The sequence below is a fragment of the Apteryx mantelli genome, chromosome 2 (assembly GCF_036417845.1).
Source record: "Apteryx mantelli isolate bAptMan1 chromosome 2, bAptMan1.hap1, whole genome shotgun sequence".
NCBI classification, from domain to species: domain Eukaryota; kingdom Metazoa; phylum Chordata; class Aves; order Apterygiformes; family Apterygidae; genus Apteryx; species Apteryx mantelli.
The window spans coordinates 33,774,563-33,800,289 of NC_089979.1; the positions used below are offsets into that span (position 1 = coordinate 33,774,563).

Below are 25,727 nucleotides of genomic sequence, written 5' to 3' on the forward strand. Positions count from 1 at the left end.
AATTCTTAAATTCAGTGATATGCATGAATGCCCAAGAGTTGGGCCAAATCCAGTCACTCTAGTCCCTTTTTCATTCAATCTCTCATTCTGTCCAGGTTCAGTAGGTCAACAAATTCCAGTGAGACCCTAGCCAGGAGTTTGGTTTAGAATGGATTAAGTTTCTAGGCAGAACTACAGTTCATCCACACAATCTTTGGATCAAGAAAGCCTTGCACATGAGTGGTCAGCCTGCTGATGCCAACAAATGCTTAAATAAAGAAATCACACTTGCAACTACAGTCTGGCTAGAAATGATGTAAGAAGAAAATAAGACACTATTTCTTTTTGTTTGTTTCCCAGCAGACAATGGGACTGTCAACCCACTGTCAGAACCTAGTACATCCCTTTAATGTAAAAGGAGATCCCATGGCTGCATTCTTTTCCCTTCCTTGATATCTCCAGGCTGTCCACAGTCTGTTTTGGCTTGCTTTTGCCTGGCTGCATCCACTCTTGATATCAGTCAGACACAGCCGTTGAGCCAGCCCTCATGAGTGGTATATATGAGGCAGAAGTAACTGGCTGGCATTACAATCTCTATACGGCTTGCAGTCCTCCACAGACAAGAGATCAGCCATAAGAGGAAACAGCGTTTGGGGCTATAATGTTCTGATGCATTCTGTCACCCAACAGAAGGTATTAAGGCATATGCAACTCCAAATGCCTCTGTAGGATTGGGATGATAACATTTATTGTGTGCTGATGAACACAGAAGTTGTGATGGGGAATATAATGACTCTTGGAGACTCTTGGAGAATAAAAAAAAAACATAGATGAAAAAGCAATGATAAAGTATGGAATACATTAAATAATGGAAAAGTTTTAGTTCAAGAATGTTCGGGAAGAAACATTACAAGACACAACAAGCTGTCAGGTAGAAAAAAACCTGAAAATAGCTATCTGCCAGTCTAGCAGACATAATTGAAGTGATGTGGATGTGGCATATATTATGAAACTAACCGTAACAGAAAAGCATACAATGAGAATAATTAATCATTACAGTTTTTTATATTAAATTGAGACTTCAAGGAGAAAAGCTGTAAAACCACAACCAGATAAAGTATATTGGTGGGAGAAAAAAAGACATTGAGGTTGCAGGTGTTGGCTAGAAATGAGCATAGTAGACATTAAGAGAGGCCTATAATATGTTAGCAACTTATCTAATGCCTTAGTTATTGAAGAAAGGTATTAATATCACCTATAAAAAATTAACACAGATGCACATAAAATATCAACTAAAATAGAAATCTGGACATAAAATACAACTTTTAAATGTTCTAAATAAATCCAGGAGAAAAAGGTATACGTCACAGTGCTTAGACTAAAAGGTTCTAAAATATACAGGAATTAGGCAAATGATTCATTGTAATTAACAGCTCCAGCCACTGATGTCTCAAAACCAGTATAAGATACAGATCCTATTTCAGCTATCTTAATGGTTATTCAGAACAGTTCACTGAATAGTTAAGTCAACTATTAACCTCAGGGTTACCTGCAAAATATTAAAGTCATTATTTGTGATCACCTAGAATCATATGGTATTATTTCTCCTCATTGAAAGAATGATAACTATTTTTAAGAATGGCTGTTCTTATAACCACTTACAATCTCATTCAAAGAATGGCTTTTCAATGGAAAAAAGTTTTATTTGATATTCATTATACAACAATTCCAAACATTTTATGCAAACAGTAACCCACTTACATGAATGTTTGAGGGTAGAAAACTTGAGGTGGAAAATGTTTGAATTTTGAATTTCTTTCTATGTTTATTTGTTTCTCGGTTACTGTTTTGGTAATATAATTTTACAATATTGAAGATATTGAACAACCTGTTTCTGAAGTATGAAAGTATGTGGGACTGCAAAAAAGGCAAAAAGCCTAGGGTCCAGAAACTCATCAGAGCACTAGGAAGGGAAGAGGAGAGGAAGAGAGGAGGACAGGAGAGGGAGAGGGAAAGGAAGAGAAGAGATGCCAGTACTGTAGATTTCACAGTTTGATGGCTAATTAAAGAGGGACTGGAAGATGAAGAATGAAGCAAGGGAGGATCTTAGACATGACAGTCCCATAAACTTGACTGCAGTTACAATTTGTTTATGCTTGGTTTATTAGTCATGGTGAGAATGGTTGACATACAGGATGTTATAATAAGGACAGGTGAATTTCAGCACTATTCTTTTACTAGCTTTGTGACCAGCACGTGCTTACCTTTGCCTCACACTGCACCACATACTGACTGTTCAGGGTTTGTTTATGCTTGACTGTTTAGTATTTTCTATTAAACATCAATTTCAAAATTATGTTTCCTTAGCATAAAAAACAGTTTTTCACAGATTCTTTGAGGAAAGTACTGACTAGCATGCCAGCCTGAATTCCTTAAGAACCTAGCAGCACTGTCAAGAAGCTTTGATTATACCAGAAGTCATGGCATAAGAAGCAGAGGATGAACATTTTTAAAGTCCCATAACCATTTTAATTTCTGCAATGACTAGGACAGGGCAGAAGTCTCTTTCCTTAGATAAAGAGCAAATAGTAGATACTCTTGACATTCTGATCCCAAACAGTGGCAATAGAGGCTCTTAAGATATATGCCTGTTCTTTAATTCAAGATCAATTATCAAAAAAACAGTGTGATACAGATCTTTGTTTCAGATGAAATGCATAATCTAGATGTATCATGAAGAAATATTTGAATGACAAGTTGGCACAACCCTGTCCCAGCCAGTTACAATCATAGGGAACACTGGTGAGGACAGCTGGGAACGTGTGCTGTCAACACCCAATTTTCAATTGCAGGAAAGACTTTTTGTCAAACTCAGACTTGTGTACCTGATTTCTTAAACAAGTCAGGATAAACATCCTGAGAGCTGATATAACTCTATGGAATTTTACCGTCTTCATTTTGAATTTACTACTAAGTCTATATTTATTCAAGGACACCCTTTGTTTCTGCAAAGCACATTAGAAACTATGGGGGTCCCACACTCTGTGTCAGTGGGAGACAGATGGGTCTCCAGGAAACTTAAGAGTGCACCTCAGTTCTATTTCAAATATGCTTACTCAGTATCACAACAAATGTGCTTTTTCCTAGAGATTTCCAGAAAATCTACTTGAGTTGAAGACCAGCTTTTGTGAAAGCAGAAACAAAGTCCAAACCTGACAGTTTTTCCTTAGTGCAGGGTAGTAACAAATGGCTTTCTCAGCCACTGTCTCACTTCTAAGCAGTTCTTTGGGATAAGGGTGCCGTGAAGGTGATAGCTAGACAAATTAAGCATCATCTCAATTCTTACCGAGGAACCTCTTTGAACCCTTTTGTGCCACCAATCCTAGATTTTGTTTCATGTGCCTGCTTTTCCTTCCATCATCTTAGTACTACTTCTACCTCTTTCTCTGGTCATCTGGCAGGCTACAAATACTTCTTAAAAACCTACGTATTTTATGAAGCTCATAAAAAGAGTTAACAATGAATCTTTCCTTTTTAAACGCAGCTAGGCATGCACAACCTTTTTCTTTCATGCTATGAACTTTTCCTGAGTGGTCATATCATCTTCTATCTATCAAACTCTCTACCTTCATTCCATTACTGTCTGAAACTAGAGTGCAGATTTTATGCGACACAGATCATGTCATTTTACCAATACTTAAAGGAAACCAGCAAAATATTGAGCACTGCAAAACAAATAATAGGTACTTCTATTAGTAAAATGCTTTTTATTTTGCTGTCAATACTGTTATTTACACTGAAATACACCTTAAGCATTTTGGATAAAGTTGAGGCATACATTTTAGTGAAATAAAACCTTTTGAAATACTTCAGAACTGCTGATTGCAGTGTTGCCTTGCTTGTTTTTTCTCCTAATCAAGAGACAGAAATAAAGGTTGAAGTGTCCAGTTATTCTTTCTATCAAAGAAATCCAGACAGCTCTACTCTGTCACTTCTCTCTCTGCTAAAACATTCAAGATATTCATATCTAGTTCATTCACACTGACCAATTCAACTTATCTGAGTATCTAACATGTCTCACAACATCTGGATCAAGAGTCCCAGAAAAAAGGTAACTTTCCTTTAAATGCTCCAACACTTTAGAGAGTAAGGGGAAGTGTGACTGCAGCCATCAAAGATCAGGTCTGTTCTCTGTGACTTGAAACACTGGTGTCTTGTGCAGTCTTCATTAATCATTAGTGACAGAAGCCAGAAAGACTTGGTTTCACCTGTAGCTAACCCAGAAATGGAACCCTTTCTATTCATATATGGACCTAGCCAAAGTGATCCATGCTTTTGCAATTCCAAGCTTGGATCAAACCAATTTGCTCTTCCTTGGTCTGACCCAGATGTCATTCCACAACCTACAGATGGTTCATCATACTGTATCCCATCTGTTAAGCTGAACACAGTAATGAGAATACATCACACCAATATTCCTCACTTCCCTTTGGTTTTCATTCTAACCCTGAAGATAGCTGAAGGTACTGGTCCTTTCAGTGGTCCATGACTAAACCAGCTAAAAGAAGACCTCTTCTTTCTGTTTCCTGAAGAAGACGGATTCAACAGAGATGCTATGCCAGAAGGATGTCAGATGCAAACTTGAATATATGGGACAGAGAGCTCCTGGCTTCAGCACTCACTTCAAACACATATCATGTTTTGTTATATTTAGGTTGTGATAAAAGATTCATTACTTCCTGGGGGTAGTTTGCTACCAATGGAATGACCCCAGCACCATGTTCTTACATGAAAAATTAAACCACGTTGTTCATAAGTAAATAATTAAGGCTGGAAGAGGAAATGGTTCTGTACTGAAGGATTATTGATGTCTTATTAAATTTAGGAAATTACACTTAAACACTACCACATGTACAGTACATACAGTAAAAGAAGTCTTATAAATGTGAACTAATAACACCCCAATATTAATAATATGCATGCGTGAAAAAATATTTAGATAATTTTCAATTTTGGGATTCTTCAGGAAATATAATTATACGAAACCAGTGCAAGTTTGGCACTTAAACAGCAGTGCTACTGTACACAGGTGCTCAGTGTCTGGAAGAAAAGTACTGTCCTCCAAAAACTCAGTGCAAAGCAAAATAGTTTTTATTTATTTTAATGAATAGAAAAAAAATTAAAACACACCTTGGCCTTAAGGTAATATTTTCCTTAAAACAGACTTTTTAAGCAGGAAGGTGGACCTATTTCTCATAAAAAAATGGATGACAGTAAAATCGTAGCCAGATTTCTGGGTGAAATCTTGGCTTTCTTGAAATCGATGGAATTTTTGACATTGAATTCCATTAAGCAAGAAGGTAATCCTTGAAATTTAGAAGACAGAAATTTTCATGTATTATTGCATGTAATCGGTTCATGTGATTTCAGTGATTGTGACTCTTTGTTTGGTTTTTCATTTGTTTCTTTCTCTACTTTTGTGAAACACAACTTGCAGAATAAGAAAGGCTAACAAATGCTCTAAAACCAATCAGTGTTATGAAACTAATAGTAATACAATATGAGCATGTAAGCTTATGTAGTGCCTTTCATGTAGAAGTATCCCAAGGCACTTTGTAACAGAAACTCAATAAGGAGCGCAAAAGTGCTTTGTCAGAGAGGATAAGCCAGGGGAAAAAGGCAAAATTAATTAAGCATGGATTTAAATTTCTCAGCCAATAAGGCATTTAAAACCTTGGTCAGAAAAGACAGTGGTTCCAATATCTGTATCCAGAGAATACAATAGACTATTTCAGTCTTTAATTTTTGAGGAATGTTCAATAGTCCTTCTGCAATAATATGGGTATGAGTAACAGGAATATGGTTCATAGGCTACATTTTTCAAAAAACAGCTCCTGTCTCTCTTTCTGTCTCTTGTTTTTCATACACAAATGGGTTCACAAAAGTTGATCACCTGACTTGTATGCAAGTAGAGCTACTTGACTGCTGAGATACCTAGTGTGGAATTTTGTATCGTAGAAATTACAGATACCAAGTGAGGGACTGGGCGATGGCTTTGTTGACTGTTTAGTTCAGTGTTTCAAATCAATGTACGGTTCTTCATAGAGGTATTACACACAGAAAGAATAATCAGTGACACAGTAGTTCTGAAGATAGCATGTGTTTCACAGGGAACAGCAAAATTGCTTGGGAAAACCTATATAAATTGATAACGCATAAATTACAGCTTCCCTGATGTTGCAGAAACTTGCACATCCTCTATTTTTCAAACATTTTTCTCTTAGGAACACATGGACCATCCTCATTTTTGGATGACTGCCTCTTCAGATTAATGCATCCTTCTGGTGCATAAATTAGAGATGCACAGAGGAAAAAGGGGAAGCACTAAATCTCAGGAAACTGAAGCCATACAGAAAAGTGAGGTTCAGGGTACAGCTGAATGAGTGACTCACCATGAATAATTTATCTGAAAAGTTAGCCTCTGCTTCTGTTCATGGAATAACTAAAAGCAGTTTATAGTTTCCTCAGTTTTAAAACAAAATAAAACTTTAAAATATTATATGACTTAACTGTAAATAACTTGCTGTAATTATTTCATACCCTATATTAAAAAGAGAGTGGCATTTTGATTGACCAGATAAATCACATGATGCTGTTTCTGTTCCCTAGGCAGATGAGCCCGCAAGCATGTGTGTTTCAGATGCCTGCAATGCTTATCAAAGCAGCTCAGTAGTGTGTGTGATGAAGGAGTAAAGCCATAATAAGTTAATTTAAGAAAAACTCTTAAGAGCTTTTGTAAAAATGTTTTCAGTACTTATTTTGCAGTTGTAGCTCATTGTACTTTTTGTCGGATAACAACTGTAGGGATTTGCAGCTACTTGTACGTATTTTTTGAGGGATCCTGTACACTCATGTTAATTACTACTTTTTTTCAATTGCAACATGAAAAGAGATCTTGTCCCAGTGATAAACTTGAATTTGATGGTACATGTTCTTTTTTGAGGACTCAGTGCTGAAGAACATACCAGTCTTTCCACACCTTGGTCTAAGTGCACACATTAGTAAAATTGCTATTTTTACAGAAAAGGGATCTCAATCATTGTATTTTGTTATATTTATACATGGAATATGTAATTCAGATATTAAAATTTTACTAAATTATTAGCAATCTGAAATATTCTTGCAGAATGTACGGTTTTGACTGGACAGCCATGCTTTATGCAAATTTGAAAAGTATTCTCTGCTACTTCAATAAAATAAAGAATCTCATAAGGTACTTGATGAAAAATGAGCAATTTATGCATTTAGAATTTACAAAACCCTATAAAGATTAATATCTCTTAGAATGTTCAGATGTTAAACAACTATAATTTTTATTACAGAAAAAAAGAAAGATTGATCAGAAACCATACTTGTTTGTTCTGTGCCCTGACTCACACTAAAGATAAAGAGAACACATTAGAATCCTGCCCAATTTGCATTAATTTTTGGTTATACTCACATAATTATTGCTAACCTTTTGCTTTTATTTTGGGGCTATTTAAAAAGTGAATCTGCATCAAGTACTTTTTGTCAGAGCCATGCTAAATCTCTATATGATACACCATTTACTGGATTCTCTGTTTTACAGCAATATCCTTGATATGAATTCATCGATGTAATCATAGAACAAAACAAAAAAATAAATTACATGAGTTCTTACCTGAGCTCTTGAGCTATAGAATCCACTTGAACTGTTAATAAAAGCAGACAGAAAGAATGAATTAGTTTACACTTCCAGACTTGGGCTTTCTGCAACCTTGCACCTGCCTATCTGTGATGACAGAGGAGCGGCTATCAAAACACAGGTGATTATTTCGTGCTAACCACAGGATTGTAGCTACTACCAGCAAATGTTAACTGAACATGCAATTCCCACCATTATTTTAGATAAACTATGCATAAAATGTAAAGGATGATCTTCAGCAGAGAAATATGCAAAAAATACAAAATAAAAAAAGGAAAGTACTGTTTTTTATTGAAAGCATGATGAGAATCTCTGCTTTTACTGAACATTAATTTGATTTGGGAATGAAGAAGGCTGGTGTTTACAAATACCTGCCCACACAGGGATACACAGCATATTGACAAAGTCAACAGGTGGTTCTAAAGATTACTCATGTTGCACAGGCAACTTTTGTTGTTTCACTTCTGGGAAAATGCTCCTGACATATTAATTCATATGCACATGTGTGCATGTGTTTAAAAAATACAGAGAAAAACAATCCACAAGTTCTCAAAAAAGTTTAATTAGCTTTTTAAGTAAAAAAGATTTGAAGGTTAAATCCTATGTTAATAATGATTAAAGTCTGTTAACTGAAAGTCAGTCAGACTCTCTTAACTAACAGTCCTGATCAACAGAGAAGGAATGCTCTAATGCTGAGATGTAAATAATTTTCCTGTTCAATAACTCTGTTCAGGTCCTCTGTTCTGGTCCTTTTGAAATATGTAGGAATTCTACACTAATTTCGACAATATTACTGAGGGATGTTTCAAAGATTTGATATGACAATGCTTATATTTTTAAGAAAAACTTGTCTACTTTTATCCCCTTGTCTGTGGGCAGCTGGTGACACTCTTATTCACTTCCTCTCCGTCTTTTCCTAAGTGAGGTCTAGCAGTTTTCAGCTCTTTGGTGATATGAAACTAGAGAATTACACCAAACTGCACTTTAGTTTTTCATTCTGACCACAACTTGAAGCTGAAGGCACAATTTTAACAATATAGGACTACTGAGTTGTGACAATGAATCAAATTGCCTTGTTTTCCATAATCCTGAGAGTGCACAGTTCCCACTAAAATCAGTGAAGGACAGGTGCCCTGTACCTCTGAAAACAGTCATAAGCAAAAATGCTCACAGGGAGGGCAAACCTTTGACATTTATTTTTACATATCTCCATTTGCCACTCATTATCAATAGTCACAAGAAGTGTTATGAATTAAAATAAAAAGTTATTTTCCTGGAAGGACCGTATTGCTAGTCAATCATATTTTCCAGATGTTTAGATCATTAAGGGCCTGTTTATTTCTCAGTACTGCATTTCCATCTGTTCCTTATAAAAAGAGAGGAATAGCTGGGAAATACAACTATGTCATAACTTTGCAAAATGAAGCACAAGTACCAGTACTTAAAAGAAAAACACAGGGTTCCCCTCTACCGCATACACTTGCACCTTTTGATTAAACTAAATTTATTTCTGGACCATTTATGCAGATATTTTATAGACAGTTAATGGCAATAGACAGAAAAATATTCAGTTGGCTGAGATAAAGTTTTCCACATGATTTTGAAGGCATGCATTCAATATTGTCTAGTTCTACTCCCTATGGAAAATCTTTGTTTGCATAATAAAAAGCATAATCTTTATTTTCTTTGAGAAATAGCTCAAAGAAAATAGCATACAGTAGATTTTTTTCTGCCTTTCTTTAAACTGTAGCTAATAACATTGTGCCTGTTAATGCCAGCAGTCTGTGTCCTGCCTTGATTAAAAAAGCAGCCCTAAGGAAGCCACACACTCTCTTACTGCACATTAGGGACCGTGCACAGGAACTATCGTATTTCATGGTGTGCTGGGCACAGGGGTGTGGAACATGCTTGCTAACTCACCCTTGGTTCCTTTTGAGCGTGTGCGCAGCTTTTTATTTTTCCCATCTGCATCCATCTGCAATATTAACACAAAGTCTTTAATTCATTCCTTTTGCCATTGAGAAAAAAAGTCTCCAGTGCTTTTTTCACATTTCCAAAGGCTAGACAGTAATAGAAAGAAGAATAATCATGCCTTATTAAACTTGTCAAAGAGATAAAAAGCCATCTGTGAATATCTAGTAAATACCTAGGAGATACCTTTAATGATACAGATTTGTTTAACAAAATGATGATTATGAGTAACTCTTTAAGGTTTAATGACAAGGTCTACAGGTGTTAGCTCAAGACATAAGGTTAGAAATGGCAATGTTCTGTGACTGTTGCTTTCAACATCCACTTCCCTGAAAAATAGGTCTCAGAAAGCCCCAGTGCCTACCATTGCCCAACATTACTGTTGCAAGTGAAGCATATTCTAATAGTTGCAATTGAACATGCATCTCTGACAACTTCAAACCTTAAAGGGTGAAATCCTCTTATTTGCATATGCATAACTACACATGCACAGCTATGAAATACTGCACCACTTAAGCATTTCCCTCTTAAGTATGCTTTTGGTGAGGATAAAGTTGCAGATTTGTACAAGTTTTTGGGGGAAGATTGGGTTCAGCCTTGGATTTTACAGAAAAAAAAAAAAAAAAAAGTGAGTTGCTGCCATAAGATTTCTGACTGAAATAATAGTCGCCTTGCAAGATCGCTGTTCTCATGACAATTTTGGCTATATCTAAACCAGCACTGGAAATATGCACCTTCTGGTCTTGGATGTGGCCCAGACCCATAATTGTAGGGGCAGGTTTTCAATCCATGGATTTTATTACAAACCCCTGAAATTTAAAAGGATTAAGATTTCATGTTCTGGTGTGGAGAGCTGCAGTGACATACAGCAGATTGCATGCCAGTGTAATTTCGACCATGTCCAAGGAGGCAAACTCCTACTCTTTCTAAAAGTAACACCTAATTCTTATGTAAGGCAGAATCTAGCATGAGGAATTTTGAACTAGGCAAAATAACAGGAACTCTGCAATCCTTCTTCAACCATGTTATTACCTCATGGTCTGTCTTTGCTTTCAATCTCATTTTCTCTGTCTGTAAAACGGTGATGGTCAAACATGCTGTGAATGAAGCTACTGTCATGTTTTTCCACTGATTGATACGTAGGAACAAATGAAGACACCAGCATTGGATTTGTGTAACTTTCCTGGGCAAAAGGTAGCTGCTGAGTCTCTGTTTTGCGGATACCAGAAGTTGCCTACACCCAGCAACTGTGAATCTTTCCTGGCAAAAGGTGACAATCCACGCTAGCAGAAGACCCTCTCTATTATTTCATACTTCCTGAGGGTCAGCAGCACTGATTTACCATATAGGGGGAAGATGTAAAAAGCTCTGTTTGTGCTTTTCAGTTTATAGAGTTTGAAGATCTGAAGATGCTTTATTATTATGTTTACATGACTCAGATAACTGAGATGTTTTGGAGGTCTAACCTGAAAGAACCTTGCAGAATACAGCAGAATTAAACTGAGAAAGAAAAGCAGTTTAGTCAGCCTTTCTAGAGGAAAAGAAGCATTTCTCTAATTTCCTGGCTTTTTCCAGTTTGTTGTTATGTATGGCTACACATGATATGCAGCCAGGGGAATCAAAATACCTATTTACAGGAGAGAACACAAGCATTCAAAATGGGTATTCATGTACTTGAAGGAATCTAATTCTAAAACCTGGGTTAGTGATATCTGAAATGAAAGTATACATTGATCACGACACATTTCAAAGCCAAGCAATGTTATCTTTCCTCTGTTTAAATTTACATTTGATGTTCCTTCTTAGCAGGGAAGAAAAATAAGTGGCTTGTGTTTACATAGTGGGGCTGACGGCAGCCTTTACTTGTTACCATCCTTAAAACCTGGAGAACGAGATTTTGCAATGTGACTACAATGGTAATGGGAAACATGGCTCTGTTCTCTGATGCTGAGTTGTGATTGAAGGCACTGACCTGCCATAGACTTATAATAGGGGAGCAGGTGTGGCAATGATGGACTTTAATTTCCTTTAATAAACCTTTTATGTGCCACACTTTTACTGCCGTTCTATGCTCTCCAAGGTCCTGCACATAATAGGTTCATTACTTTTGATTACTATAGTCTATTGAGACAAACAACTCCAGAACACACTATATATTATATTCAGTTAAACCAATATAGACTATTTATCCACTGTGCATTATTTCACCTGCAGCTCTACAGACAAAATTAACAGCAGCTCCTGTAAGCTAAAACTATTAAAACCACTGGTACTCCTTTGTCATCATTTCATAATAAATACCACACCAATCACAGTGCTGCTCTTTTAATTATGAAACAAAAAGTGTCCACTGCTTCTACTGAATAGCAGTTACTTTGGTCTAAACAGCACATTGCATTGTGATGAATATTTAAAAAACTGCACAATGAGTGAAAACCAACAATAAAATAAATGTAGGAGATTTTTCTATTGATTTTCTTTCCTGTAATAATTTGAAATTATAAGAGATGTTTAATCAACTAAAACCTACAATTGATAGGACTGTTTAGCCTGGTGCATAGTGCATTGTAAAACAATCATCTTCTAAACGTCTGTTTTGCATAAAGAACAGCTCAACTTACAAAAAATCCCCTGCATTAATTTGAAAATTCCTTGAGTTACTTGAAAATTAAAGCTGTGAAATCTTAGAAGTGTGACTGCAAAAAGACCTCTCTTGCTGAAAATTTGAATGCAATAGCCTTGGGTTTTGATAGTTCTTTTAGAGATTGCCTGAAACTGAAAAAAAAAAGTGAAAAAAAGTTCCTCACCTCTTATTTTTATTTACATAGTGATTGTTCTACATGATAGTCACAGACAGTAAATGAAAACTATTCAAACTTTCAAATCACACATGAAAGAACAAAAGAAATAAAGTCTAAATGAGAACTTCTGTCCAAAGTTTTTAGATGTAATTGTTATCAGGGTGTGAATTTGGGAGGCATATCTTGTTAGTGTTATATCCACTAAAGATTGGACAGATTGTGGAAGGCGCTGGGTGCACTCAAGTTTGACATGGCTGGCCCACCCTTCAGATGTATATGTTGTGTTGAGAGAAGAAGCCATAAGGGAGAAATAGAATGTCATGTGTGCACAAAATCCTTATGTTGATATGGTTTCTACTAATTTTTTAGCAATCATGGCCATCAGGATAATATCTAAGTGCTTCCCAGGAAAATTCTATCAGGAATTGCAATCTCTTATTTTGTAAGGGCAAACTTCATGAGGAAAAATACATCCAATAAGAACAACAAGTAGTTCCATGAGGAGGAATTAATTCCACTGTACTGTTACGTCTTATAATTAGATTCTCTGATATGATGGGATTTAAACTCATCCAAACACTTTCCATTCAAAATTAGTTGAAATTTGTTAATGAACTTGAAAGGAATTAGTGAGAGACATACAGTCAGAAATACAGACAGACACACAGAGAATGAGCAGATATGCAACCCTAGATCATTATGAAAGCAGGCTAAGAAATTATTGCCTGACTTAGAGTTCCTTCATTAATGCCATATTTCTGTGGTTTGGAAATTTACTCTGGACGTTGATGCTGATTTTTTTTCTGAAAGCATGGTCTGACAAATCTCACTAAGTTTACAAATGCTTTTTGTTTGAACTTATGAATCTGAAAACAGACCCTCCCTTCACCTTTACTTCATTATTGGTTAAGACATAAGGCTAAGTCAATAACTATAAGGCAGAAAACTGATTGGAGTCACTGACAAACTCTGCTTTACTGAAACTGGAGTAAATTGCTATGTCCATGCTGCAGGGTACTCATTTTTCTCCAGATGAGTTTGCTGGAATAGCAGCAATCCTATTTGCCGAGCAAACTATTTCAAAGTTCCTGGCTACAGAAACCAAATGTTACTTCTCCTGTTTGTACCATCTCAGAGTAGCCAGAATACTTGAGGGAGGGACCTGGAAATATTTTCCTGAGTGAGGGAATCAGGATTTGGCTCTCAGTTTGTTTTTATGCATGCCTGGAGCATATATGCGCACATGTGCATGTACTGATATCATAACGGGATCCAAGAATATGACTAACAGCTGAAACAGGACTTGTGAAATTAATAATAATAATAATAATAATAATAATAATAATGACTCATTTTATTTGCACATTTTTAAATCTTATTTCAGAAGCTGGATTGAACCACTGGCACATTATTGTGAAAAAAAGCATGACCTGGGGAAGCCAGTGCTCCTGACATACATAAAAGGGAAATGCACCTCCTGGAAAGAGCTAACATAAGAGCTATGCACCCTCTAACGTCTACTGCAATCTCTGTACAAGCATGACTTTCCCTGAGTGGGTTTCAGACCCCTGGAGTGGCAGTCTGTTTCCTTCTGCGTAACTAGAGAGAAGAAAATCACCAGTTTATCTAGAGGTAAGGAGTATAAAAGTTGATGTTTCCCTGTGGTTTTCCAACAAAAGTTACATCTAATTTTCAAAATGAAATTTGGCAAACAACTAGGACAATTTTTGTCTGATTTTGAGAAGTCTGAAAAAATAATAGATTTTCTTTATTATTTGTAGATAGTTATCCATACGTAAGTTGGTACAGAAGTAATATGTACATCTGTCATTAGACCAATGGACTTAGGTAGAAAAGAATGATGAATTTTAAGGCACAGAAATCCTTCTTCAAGCTTCAAACACAAACCACAAACTTCAAAGTTGAAGTCAGACACTGCTAAAACTATGAACACCTCTGTGCTGCACTGTATCCCAAGATGAGATGGTGCTGTGTGTGAAAATGGTCCCTCTCCCCATAAAGAATACCGTCAGAGAAAGCTTTTCAGTGTTTTTGGCACCCATCTTTTAATGTTTCTTTTCAACAACTGACTTAAGAATCTAGAAAGGGAATCATAGTCATAAAGAAAAACATTTTTCTTAAATGAATCATAAAGCAAGAAAATTTTCTGCAGTCTGTCCAATAGTATAGAACTGTGTTTAGCTATTTGTGTATATATGCGTTAAGTGCATCTTTTTGTCACTCTATGATAGCTTTTTTTAGTATGAAATATCAATGACAGAATGAAGGTAAGAAGTACAGAGTGAGAATAAAATGCAAATGGCATGTATAGCACCTAGAGAAAGTTTATACATTCTGATTCCTAGAAGTGAAAAAGCAGACTTTCCCATTTTCAAATATTTCTGTACCAAACTGAAGACAAAATTTTCAGGAACATTGCCGTACTGAGGCTTAAAGTTTCTCTACTTTTCTTCTTCTTCTTCCTTTTAATCACAAGTGATAGTCAGAAAGAAGAAAAAGTACTAAAAAATTGCATGTTCTTAAAGACTATTTTAGAAAACATGCCTTGTTTTATGGTTTTGATTATTCTTAACAAAGGAGTCATCAGATCTTTATTTTTGAAACTTTTGCTGTAGTTTACACAATACTCTTCTTGATTTCTCTAGGAGAAAGCTGAATAACATGTAAATAATTGGTTCAGATGTATTTCAAGTGCATCTATAGAATGTAAACTTTAAAGTAAGTCCATAATATTTGTAAACTATCAAGGATTTGGTATTTTGTAATGTGGTTGAATGGTATATGTATTTTTGAGAAGCAGGTGTTTTTCAAGTCACTACTTGAAAATATGTGGCAGCAAAATAAACCTTAAATCAGAGATAAGCTTGAATAGCTTTGTAATGAGGATGATTTATTTTGATTCTCACTTCTGATTTCTGAGTTGTCACTGTTATTGTATACTTCATCCATGCAACTTGCACAACTGGCAGTGCTGAATATAAACCAAAGCCATATGTTTATGTCCTTTTGCCAAACGACTACAGCAAATAGTTCTATTATTCCCCTAGGTAACCAATGTGTGCCAAGTATTTCTATTAGTCTGCTTTACCAAGGCATTAGAGGGCAGAGTCACAGCTTTATGAAATTAACAGGCAACTGCTAGCTTTATAAATTTAGAGAAAAATTATATACTGTACCCTGCTGAAATGCAGCTCAACACAAGTTGAAATGTGATGTTACTTTTTGAAGGGTTTTTCTTGGATTTTTATCCTGAACATAGTTCAATGCCTTGTCACTATTTCCTAGGCTACTTTGATATGATAACACTATCATAATAAAAATCATTTTTTTCTTAATGAAGGAAAAAAGTGACTATTATATTCAGAATCAGACTGCTTTGATGCCTTGAGATCTTTCACAAATAAGGCAAAGCATTTATTCCACCCTACTGACATATACTAAAAAATTTAAATCAATATGCATTATCAAAAAAATTTACGAACAAGCTATTCCTCACACATTAAATTTAAGCAGTACATTTTGAAATACATTCTCATGCATAGAGGCATAGAGATTCAAAGATATTTGTGCCTTTGTCAGTATATTATCATAACAGAGTGTAGTTCTGAAACTAAAAAACTAAAATTTCTAGGTATTTACAAAGGTTTACATCTTTCCCAGTTGTTCAGTATTGTTACACTTAACTCTTGTAGACCGCTGTTTTTAATATAGCAAATGTTGTATGAGAAAAATAGCTGTAGTAGACAAAATACTACAAGTGAAATCATAGAGTATACTAGCATTAATACACAGATACATTTTGACTCAAATTCATTTATGTAAATAAATTATCCCACCTTTGCGTGTTTCCAGGTGAAATTATGTGCAGATTCCAAAGGACCCAATTCGTCACTCTGACCAAGTACCCTTGCCTGATTTAACAGATAATCCTGAAATTCATTCTCTGAAAGAAAAAAAAACAAAACAAAAACAAAACCCAGCTATACTAAATCAAATGTAGATGAAATAGGACAGTCTTGCATCAAATAGGCAAAGAATCCAGGTACATTGTTTTCTTGCGCGGTTTTTCTAAGATGTGATATAGAGGCATCAGTGATGCTGTTAAAGCGCAGAAATAAAAGCAAATGTTTATTTTTTATGGTGCTTTGTTTATATTATAAATGTCCTCTCTAGCAGCTTATGAATTTGACCCACTCTAAGAAAAGTTTTTCTTCCTACACAGACAGAAACCTACAGTTTATACACGTAGAAGTCCTGACTCAAATGGTTTTATTGCATCAGTACCCCTTCAATTGAGTAGCATGGTTCGGTACAGGATGTGAAATAAGAAGCATTTAGAAATGATTCTAAAACATTTTAATCATAGCAGCGGAATTCTGAGGGTTTTTTTTTTCTGATTTTGAAAATCAGTATTTAAAGTTTGGCAGACTGGCAGTGTTCTAACCATAAGCAAACCGGAGGAAATTCTTGACATTTCCCTGTTCTCAATTTTTATGCCTTTCTGTGAGGAAACTCCCACTAAATAAATGATAACAACGAAAGAAGAAGAGCTGCAGAAGTTGATATGTGAGTGTACAATACTGAAGGCCTTGTACTCAGAAATAATGAACACCCACACCTGCCGAAATTTTAAGAGAAAAATCGAGGCATTTGTAACCTGGGAAAATAGGGCTGTGATCAGTTATTTATATGCAGTCTATCAGCATCAATCCTGCTATTGGTGATCAAAATATAAACATTTCATTATCACTTGCAATGTCAGAGGTACTTTTCAAATACTATCCAGCATATTTAGTAAAATATATGCATTCATTCTATCTACCATTTATAGGTTAATGGAAAAGTTTGCACAGAAACACTTGGAACTTCAAGGCTAAACATTATCTATTCATTTAATGATGGCTGATAAAGTTTTGTCAGTAAAATTTGTGATTTTAATTTTTTTTACTAGAAAGACTCATTCTAAACTGTTTCTCTGGGAAGCTAAAGTTTATTTAGTGACTGATTTATGCCTGAGTCCCAGCAGATAGAATGTTATACCAGTTGCATCCCATCAATAACTTTTAATCAAAATAAATAAGCTTTTATCAAGTAGCAAAACAGACAACATACACAACATGATAAAGAGGGTAGAAAAAAACAGAACAAAACAGCTCAATACCTAAAACATTTTTAAGCAGTTTTCTAGCCATTATGTTCCTGTTCTTTTTTCCCGCTATTCTATTTCAACATCCATGAAAAGAACCAAGAGGAGTTTTAAAGCTTCCTACCTGCCTTTTCCTCTTTGTTCCAAATACACTCTAAAACAAAAGATCTCTGAGAATAGCCACAATGGCGAAAAAAGCTCTTTCTCAAACCTAAAACTTAGCAGCTTTTTGTCTAAAATCCTATCATGTTATGTATTTATTAGCAATACTTTTTTCATTTATTTTCTCAAAGATTGCCAATAAAGAACTAAATCACGTAAGGGAGTAGCTGTAAACCCTTTGAGTTCCCTAATGTCAAACTCATTAGCATCCGAATAACCACACAGCAGCACATCATCTGCACAATTGCAATTTTTTACTACTTTTAATAGCGTTTCTCAAAGGGCTCATTTTCAACTTTCTTCAGTGGTTAGTTGGTTCTCTGGGGAAAAGGAGCTTCCTGACGCTCACAGCTTCCACTCAACAACCAGGCCATTTGCTGTCAGAAGCATCAGCCCTCTGCCCTAACCCCATCTGCTGTCTCTCTCATCCTAAGGGACTGAGAGTTAAGACAGTACAGCTGAGATTCACTTAGAAAAGTGCACAAAGGACAGGAAAAAAATACAAAACTTTTTGCATTTACTTTTACATAATAAGCAAATACATTGAAAATTGTCCTTTTAAGAAAGGAAGTCTGGGCTGGGTGGAGGGAGGTTAAAGTTGTGCTGGAAAACTACATGCAACAGTGCCATTTGCTATTTTATTCCCATCTGTCTTGTATGCCAGATCATCAGCTATCATTATAAAGCAGAGAGTGTTATAGTAGGACAAAAGCAAGACTTACATAAAGCACAAAACCTGACCCCTCTCCTATGTTTTAATTACAACAGAATTTATTGATAAATGAGTGTAAATGTGCTATTTTCCATTTTTTTCATATAACAAGGTACTGGCTGCCATACAGTTGATTCGTGGGTGAGTACCCACATTTGAAGATATGATATTTCTTAAAAAATCTAATACAGTGTCATGCATCTGTCATGTTATAAACAGGGTGTGTAGGATTATGCTGTGTCATGGGATGTGACACACCCCTAATGGAATATAAACTATGCGTCATCTGTGCCACACTCCAGAAAGCACCCTGCATTTCAAATACAGTGCTGAGATCTGATACTTCAGGTAGCAAATGAATTGAGAAGAGCTAGTGCTGATTTACCTGAACATCAAGGTCTAATACAATAATTTATCTAGAAACACTTTGTTTTAGTATATTTTATCCATCATAAAATGAACTGTGGGCCAAATTCTGAGGCAGAGCAAGAAGTACAGATAAAAGGGCTTCAAACTGCAATGCCAACTTGAAGAATGAATATCTCAGCCCCAAGAGCCCACAAAGACCATCTCTGTAGGTTTTTGGCAACTTTGATAAGACTGCTGTTATTTGCCATCAGATAGAAATAACTTATCTATCTGTCAAACAAGGTTCCCTGATGGGATCATTCACTTTAAGTACACACATATATTCATGTGAAGAGTTTTGGCCCAGTCTGTCCATGGCTTGTATCAGTTCATTCATCCATTTTAGCAAAGAATCGGGAAGGCCAAAAATCTGTGACTTACAGGTGGTAACTGATGACTACACTTAAACTCCCTATTTGTCTGAACTGATTTTTTTCTTTTTTTACCTGGAAGGTGAAGCTTGCCTGCCCACAAACAAAACCTCCACCCTTCTCAACCAGCATCCCAATTCAACTAGAAGGATAAACTCTATAAACCCACAAAGATGGAATAAATGAGTTGCTTGATTTGCCAATGTAATGGTTCAGTGAAGTCACCTGGAACCTTTGCAATTCATTCTTTGGTTTATAGCCATTTCCAGTGCAACATGATTTTGTACTGACTCTGAAGTCCCAGCCTACTGAGATCCATGAGTCACATCAGGATGCCAATGTGAATCACCGTTAGGGCCATGATCCTCAAATCAGATGTGGGTGACAAATCCCTTCAAGCAAGCATTCTTGTTGACCCATTGTCTGTGGGTGAAAGTCCACTCATTCAGGTTAGATTACTAGATCATGGCCTTTGTTTATAAAGATGCTGGCTTCTGAAAACTTTAATAATGAGAAAAAAACATATTCTGCAGTTATAAATGATCTCACCAGAAATCTGAGGTTGTTTCTCTGTCAGAATTGCAGTACACAAAGCTTCACTACATTTGTGAAAGACCCCTAACAACTTGTTTTTGAGCATAATGGATATCATTTCTAACAGATGAATCTGATTTCCTTGTATCTACCACATCACCAGTTAAATTGCAAATATGAAAATGAACTATCATAACAGTTTGTGATTTGCTAACTCAGAACAGAAGTAATAGCTAAGGAAACAAAATCCAGTGAGCTCACCACTATGATCTCAGAATATTTTTTGTTTTTTTCTACAGTGACAATGGTTTCTTTTTCTTAAAATAAAATAACCTATTTAGTATCAGAAAAAATAAACTTGAAAGCAAAAGATGCCATTACAAATGAATAAAGATATATCGAGCTCTTGACAGCAATCAGATCTTTATTCTGCACAGGCTGAAGGCAGTACACAACTTTACACATTAAGTTATGCACAGATTTATAGGGCATCTCAGTGAGATCCTTAAGCACATGTGAAATGTTCAGCACATGACTAAACAAATGAATTTCATTGGGCCCTCTGATACTTCACTTTAACATGCTCACCAGAGTACACATGAGAAGTCCTGATAATACGAAGAGAACTACGTGGATGCATCAGTGTTTATAATTTGGGATTCAGAAAGGAATTTCCTCAGTGCAGAGTACTACTCTGTGCACTTGTTTTATTGAGTGCACAATACATCTGTGCTATCAAACATAATCATTGCTACTTCGACTATTGCATTTTCTTTCCCAGACATGGCTTAATTTTATGTTACTTATTTCTACACTGAGATGAACAAGAGGTCATGTTACTAGTGCAAGACAGCCTCATAACACATGCCCTTGTCCTTCCAGTACCTGCAAAAATACATCCCTTGCCCTCATTCTCTCTTTTAAACATGGCAGTAAATCCAGTGCCATGTGCAAGATCATATTTCGCCTAGCAGAAGGGTTTAACTTTCACCTGATTTAAGCTACAAACTATCCCTCAAAGATGCCTGAGGCTTTGCTGTAATTAACATAACTGCATTTAGATGCTATTCATGACCGATAATTCCAACACCTTGTGAAAAAAAAGGGCTGCATGCTGTAAACATTATAAACATATTCAAATAAGCTTAACACAATCTGCCATGCTTATTTCTGCCTAGATCATGGACCAGCGAAATGGTTAATGCAAATGGATTTATAATTTGCTTTGGGGGGCCAGTTTCTTCTCCTTATTTATTAGCCCAGCTGATGGGGCAGATTTGATGAGGCACTTCTGGAATAATTGAGTCATCACACAAAGAAGGCTGCTAGCATTCAGAGTGGTTTTATCAGCAGCAAGCAGGCCTGATTACTGACAATTACACTCTGATCCGGTGATGGAGGAGAAAGAGCCAACGAGTGGGAAATGTCCGTGTTTCTATCCAGGAATAATTTCTACATTCATTTTACATGCTAAGTGTTTCCTATCTCTGCATAATAAACTGTAAACAGGAATAGATGGCACAATGTCCCTTAATATTTCCTGGTAATGAAGACACAAATGTACAGTGAGTGCTGATAAATATAGATGAAACATAAGCTATTCTCTGAGTCTGTATTGTTACCTTTAAAATAAATGCATTTTGGTGGTAAAAGCATAATCATAGCTAATGCAAAAAAATGACAGAAGATTGAAGCTGTCCTTGTAACTACATAGAAACTTTGTAAAAGTCCTGTTAATCACCACTGCTTTAGAGGCTCATAAGCTGAAGGTGATATACTGGAAAGTACATCATTTTGTTTCTCAACAGTCAACTATGTAGGAACTCCTTTGCTTTGACACAGTAGAGGAGAGCAACAACGGTGACCTCCATTAACACTTCAGGGAGAGAACACATCTCAATGCTAAACCAAAAAACAATGAAGCTGGTCCTAGAAGACATCTTCACTAAGATAAATTCTTATTTCTCTCCCATCAGGCTTTAAAGAAGATAGAGTTTATAATGAATAATAAAGTTAGACCATAGATTTCATGAGTTGTTGTGTTTATCAATGTATTACTGCCTTTAGGATGCTGTTTTTTAGCAAACAAGATACTGTAAAATGTCATTTACTAACAAAATTCTGAAGGCAGAATTTTGGAAAAATCTGTTTCTTCTCTGACTCAGGAAAAAAACATGGAAAGAGAGATACTGAAGAGCTGAAATGTGACTTTGTGTTTGTTGATGGGCAATTATAGTTTTCAGCTGGAAAATGTTAATGTCCTAGTCTAGGGAGAGTTTTTCTTTTTTAGAGTTGATCAGGCATGAAACACTGAATAATAAACTTCTGCATGCTTGTTTATTCCTTTTCCTCTTTTTAAACTAATTCATAGCTTCAAAAGAACTAAAACTTATTCTCTGTTCTCCTGTAACTATGGTAACTATGTTTCATTAAAGTAGGCACTTAACTTCAAGGCTTGTCTTACAATCATATGCATGATTTTGAGTAAAACCACACCACAACAACCTTATGATTCCAGAGCAATTTTAAAAGAAAGTTCAAAGAGCATGCGTCATTGATTCTGGAACACTGGGTTTGTTTTATTTTAAAACATGTTTACTCTTTTTCAGCCTGGATGACTTTTCCTGCATAGAGTCATCTCTGCTGTGAGCTGCTGTGTGCGGGGACTGCTGCTGACTTCAACTCATACTGACCACGGTAAACTCATCGAAAGGGTTCCTGGTAGTCGCAGGACTGAGGCCAGAGTGAGACACCGGAGCACACAGATCAGTATAACTAAGACCTGAAAAATCTTGCAGTGTTTTAATTACTCTGTTACAGCCTTCTTCAACAGCAGGAAGATGCTGTGCTATTGCTACAATCCTGTGCTTAGGGACTACTGTACAGTCCTTGTACCATATATGGTTTCCAGCAAGTTAACTTGCCGCAAAAGGGCAATTTTATGGGGGTGATATTATGGTTGCATTGAACTTCTACAAAAGTGCTGGAGCTGATTAGGTTCAGTCCAAGTGGTCACTTCTCATATACTCATAGGCTTAATCTAGGTTACTACATTCTTTTCCTGTGATTTCTGCCTGTTTTTATGGGACTGATTTAGTAGCTAGAATTGGGACATAGTAATTCTTATGCTGGACAAAAAAAGAAAAAAAGAAACATGCTAATTAGCTCATTGAACATTCTCTGACATGGAGTCAAATGGTACACTGAATCTAGAAATACAAACTACTTTTACAAAAAGAAATACAACTACCATTCTGCTTTCATATGCATTCATCCTCGCCTTTCTGAATAACAAGCTCTCTTCATTAAGCATGACAGACATGTCCCAAGAAGGGGAAAGTCACACAAAGGGAAGAAGTGTGCCTTCCCTCAACATGCAAATCACATATGTTCATTAACTTCAAGAGTGCCATGTGAAGTACAGTCTGCCACCATCTAAAAGACTTGTAATGACCCTAACTGCTAAAGATAATGGGACTTGCTTGCACTACTGCACTGCCCTGAAGATCCTGGGAGCATGTAGAGCAGCACAGGAAAAAAACAAGCTGAGAACAAAAATACCACCTTGAAAATCAAAGCAACAAAGCTTATGCAAAAACACTCCCTAAATATTTGTCAGATACCAAAGTGTATATGTAACATGGTCACTGAGAGACACTTCCTATCTGAAAATGTTTAACTCAGCAAAAGTTTGGATCATGAGTGCAAAGCAGGCAAAAAGATATTTAGCCTGCTCAGTTATGTCAAGAGGCAAATGACTCCAGGGATGGTGGATTAAACTCTCTTTTGGGGGCCTTTATGATTTTGAGGAGGGGCAAAGATTATTTCATAATATGGCATCTGTCTTTTGTCATGGACATAAACATGAAGCACCAAGATTGAGCCATGATGAAGTGAATAACGAAAAGAAATAGGATTCAGGAACTCTCCATTCTTGCCTCTGCCACTGATCTATTCTGTGATCTTCAGCAGGTCTCTTAACCTTTCAGCTAAATGAGGATAATGATGCAGAGTGCTGTGAAGTGCTTTTGTGCATTTCTAACCATGCTTTAAGGTACTGAATATTGTTTTCATCTTGATGCGTTCATCAATTTAATAGCAAGCTCATGTTTTCACTTCCTCCGAACCTCAATCTGATACTTGAAGAGTATGCTATTATTTGGGATTTCCAAGAGAAAAAAAAAGTTTCCTCTTTCTCTTCAAGCATTTTTACTAAAAACAAACAAACAAAAAAGGACAATTCTGAGAAAAAATATTAAGGAATATATGATGAATGGCAAAAAAAAAGTGTTTCTCATCTCTTTTCTCTTAACATATTAGGCAAACAGGAGGCAAGTACACTCTTGGCATGCTCAGGTCTTTGTCTTAAAAATCTTTTTTTACCTATTTTCTTATAAAGAAAAACATTCTTCTAGAAAATATCTTTAGCCCTTTTGGTTTGAATGGGTTTGCTCTCAATGCTGAAAACATTATCAGTCAATACAGTAAACATATTTTTGTGGTAACCCTGAGTTCAAATATGGTACCCAGAGAGTGAGCACTACTTTTTTCATTTAAAAGAAACCGAAAGGGAAAAGTTACTCTAAATGTGAGTATGTTAGATGTACAGTAATAAAATGGCCCACTGTATCACTAACAATCCTGAGTTAAAAATGATACCACAGAAACATATATTTGTAATATTATTTTAGATTGGTTAAATAACAGTAATCCAATATTCATCCTACTGCAGCAAATTTGTGCGTGTTTTCCAGAGAACATGACTCGAACAGTAAGATAAAATCTTCCTATGAAAAGATGTATTATATACTTTACTTTCACTTTAAACACAGTTTTCCTTCAGACTTCCCCATGTAAACTCGACTCCATTAAAAACAACCAGAAAACTCTCATGGACCTCAATAATACATGTTATTTACATTTGGAAGTACTCCCATGCACTCAGTATTAATCACATAAGTATACAAAGATACAGTCCTGGCTAGAAGATCTTACAAAGTAAGATGACTAAAAACTCTTTTGGATATTGTAACAGTAAATAAAAAACTGTACTTTAGAAATGTCAATAGCACATTAATGAAATATTGCTATTTTAGTTGATAGTTATGTCATTCTTGATAAGTAGGACTGTATCAGGTGTCTGAATATGTAGTAATAGGCTGGCTTGTTGTTTGGTTGTCACAATAAATCATGGGTTCTGTCTCTTCTGCTGGCATGCCCAAGGTATGTGCAGAAAAAGGAGGGTGGGGGGAACAGCTTTCGTGCTCCGGGCATAATCCCTCTTTCATATTCTCCAACCTCAGGAGACACATTTTTGTTTTCCTCTTAAGAAGACTACATCACTTTGCATCAGGACTATGTCCTGATGCAAGAAGTAGTAGCTGTGACTTTTAAATAATCAGCCTCACTCTGAGCTCCATTATGGCACACAACAACGTTCTACCTTAAATCATTTTGACAATGCATTCTCTGTGTTGTCCATAGACTTGGAGGGTGTCCTCAAAGCATTCAAAGCTGGGACAATATTCACAGTTAAGAAAACTCCAGAAGCAGCCAAACAGGTGTGTACTTCTCTCAGAAAAGGCAGTTTTAGATGGAAGACCTTTTGTACACTGGTTCTATCCTAAGCCCCTTTTTTAGGGGCCACACCTGAGAGAGAAAGTGAATTATAAAAGACTTTTTTTTTTTAAAGAATCAGTGGTTTAACACTAATTTCTAATCAGATTCTACAGAAAGGAACAGCTCGCATGGCAGCTGTACTTTTCCCAGGGTTAATTACCTTTCACTGCTCTCTACTAATGAGTCAGCTGTTCCTGTCATCACACAACTACACTGTGTTCATCTGTAGCTCTAGCTGTGGACAAACACAGTAGCTAGAGCCCTGTTTACATATTGG

At 36.1% G+C, this 25,727-nt stretch overlaps 1 protein-coding gene across 1 annotated transcript in view; it reads right to left on the reverse strand.

Moving 5' to 3' along the window:
* ST18 (ST18 C2H2C-type zinc finger transcription factor) overlaps nt 1-25,727 on the reverse strand; it is a 169,742-nt gene that overhangs the window by 57,835 nt on the left and 86,180 nt on the right. The window contains exons 3-5 of the mRNA XM_067292323.1: nt 16,335-16,441; nt 9,626-9,680; nt 7,682-7,712 (exon numbers count right to left, since the gene is read on the reverse strand). Of these exons, the coding sequence (XP_067148424.1) occupies nt 7,682-7,712; nt 9,626-9,680; nt 16,335-16,441 (193 nt within the window). The remainder of the gene's footprint in view (nt 1-7,681; nt 7,713-9,625; nt 9,681-16,334; nt 16,442-25,727) is intronic.